The 2,015-nt window shown below is 42.5% G+C and overlaps 1 protein-coding gene across 1 annotated transcript; it reads right to left on the bottom strand.

Moving 5' to 3' along the window:
• Positions 1 to 297: 297 nt before the first annotated feature.
• Positions 298 to 1,786, bottom strand: LOC106014163 (the record flags this gene model as incomplete). Its single annotated transcript, XM_013091240.2, has 2 exons — positions 298 to 1,022; positions 1,647 to 1,786. Coding segments are annotated over 2 exons (865 nt in total), but the record flags the coding sequence as incomplete, so codon positions are not given.
• Positions 1,787 to 2,015: the final 229 nt, after the last annotated feature.

Genomic DNA, 2,015 nt, shown 5'->3' with positions numbered 1-2,015 from the left:
GGGGGGGGGGGTTACATAAGTTAATATTTATAATTACTTCTGAACATACGTTTCTTGGAAAAGTTATTTAGAAAGGCCCCCCCTTTCCAATGGAAAATTCACTTAAATCATCTCATAAATAACCTACATCTATAATGTATTTACCAATCTGGATAATCCACAGCCCATATTCGGTATGGCAACACGGCAAAGTGTAACACGACAGTGTGTATGATTTATCATAGCTTTTTGGGATTCTAACACAAAGAAGCAATCACAAAGTATTATATCTCATGAGTGATTCTGTTGATCTTTTACCTGTTATGGGCGGCAGACATCAAGGTCAGGACCATGATAATGATGATCAACGTCCATTGGCCATAAAAATTGACCCTAGAGTCGAAAATCTGAGGAAAGTTCAACGAGATGAGAAGTTGCAGAATAGCCCTGGAATTCCAGAAAGTGGCGTAAATGACGAAGCTGATGGCGTGGAAAAAGTCGTGGCGCAGGAAAGAGTAGAAACTTGCCAACATCTGACACAATGCGCTGAAAATGAACATAGCAATGGCGGGCCGGAAGTCGTTGAAGTAACCAAGATGGTGGAAGGCTAAGACGACGGAAGGCACAACGTTACCAAGGAAACCCATCCCCATGGGCTCGGCGTATTTTGTGATCTTCTTCCTTTCGTTCCTCGCTGTTGGTGCACCTCTACTCTGGATGAGAAGAGGGTCGTAGATGGCATTTCCGAAACCTGGAAGAATGTATCTCTGACTGATGCCTTTCAGCATCATGACCACAACAGCGTAGACACCTGTTATCACGATAAAGAGTTCGAAACCTGCAGCCACCCGGCGCCCCCAGTCAAAGAAAGCTCCCACCGCCTCAAAAATCAGCGTCATTAAGATGGCGACCAGAACAGGCGGAAGGATGTAGTTGACTGTCACTGCGCAGACGCACAGAATGATGGCGACAGCCATGAAACCAACCATGCCTGGAAGCTGTCCAAGGCGTAAGGCTTCTGGATCCGCCCCATCTTGACTTGCCTGAAGGGAAAAGTGAAAACAAGAGTCAATTTTTATAAAAAAAAAGATAGTTTAAAATTAAGCAGAAGAGTATGTTGGTAGAAGTTGACTGCACTTTCGTCAGCGTTCCTTAAAAATGTAGTTTAAGCCCCTACATGAATATACATAAATACACATTTTTTTCTTTCACTCTCTCTCTATCCCTCTCTCTCTCTCTCTCTCTTTTCCCCTGTTCCTTTCAAAACCCCCTCTCTCTCTCTCTCTCTCTCTCTCTCTCTCTCTCTCTCTCTCTCTCTCTCTCTCTCTCTAATACGGTATAACCAATATACTCAGCAAGTCTCACTTAGACACACATATTGTACGCTCACACTATAATCTTCACTCTCTCCGGTCATCACAACACTGTATCGAGACTACAGTCACCACATCATAAGATGCATACACTAGATAATAAACGCAGTTTGAACCTATGATATTTGTTGAGTTTTTAAACACTCAAAGACACAAAATAAGAATCTTTGGACATACACTGCCATTTGTGTTTTCGAAAACCCTTCTAAGGTATCTTAATCTCTAACATTGCTACTTGTGTTTTCAATTCGCTAAACAGATCTAAATCTCTAACAAATTCAAACATGTTTGTACCAGTATTCGTCCTATGCCCATAGCGCTCCACATAGAAGCAAACACGATGAAGGCAGTCCCAGTCAGATGGTCCCATCGCCGGAAAGACAAGACGCCAGCTATCACCTGGAGCACGCCACCCACGATAATCAGATGCACGCCTGAGAAGAAAAAAGAGTTGATAAATAACACGTCTGTGGGAAATCAGCTGGACTGAAGTTGTCTGAGCGAAAAAAAAGTATCCCACAAGATGGCGTCGGATATAAAAGTTCAGATGGAGCACAACATCGTTCTGCTGTTCACTGTCAAAGAAAAATCTACAAAACCCCTTCATTTTTTATCCATCTTGTCTACAATAAAAGTGTACGGTTTTTTGGGGTGTTTTTTTTT

Source organism: Aplysia californica, unplaced genomic scaffold (genome assembly GCF_000002075.1).
Source record: "Aplysia californica isolate F4 #8 unplaced genomic scaffold, AplCal3.0 scaffold03640, whole genome shotgun sequence".
Lineage (NCBI taxonomy): Eukaryota > Metazoa > Mollusca > Gastropoda > Aplysiida > Aplysiidae > Aplysia > Aplysia californica.
This window is presented reverse-complemented; position numbering and strand designations above follow the sequence as displayed.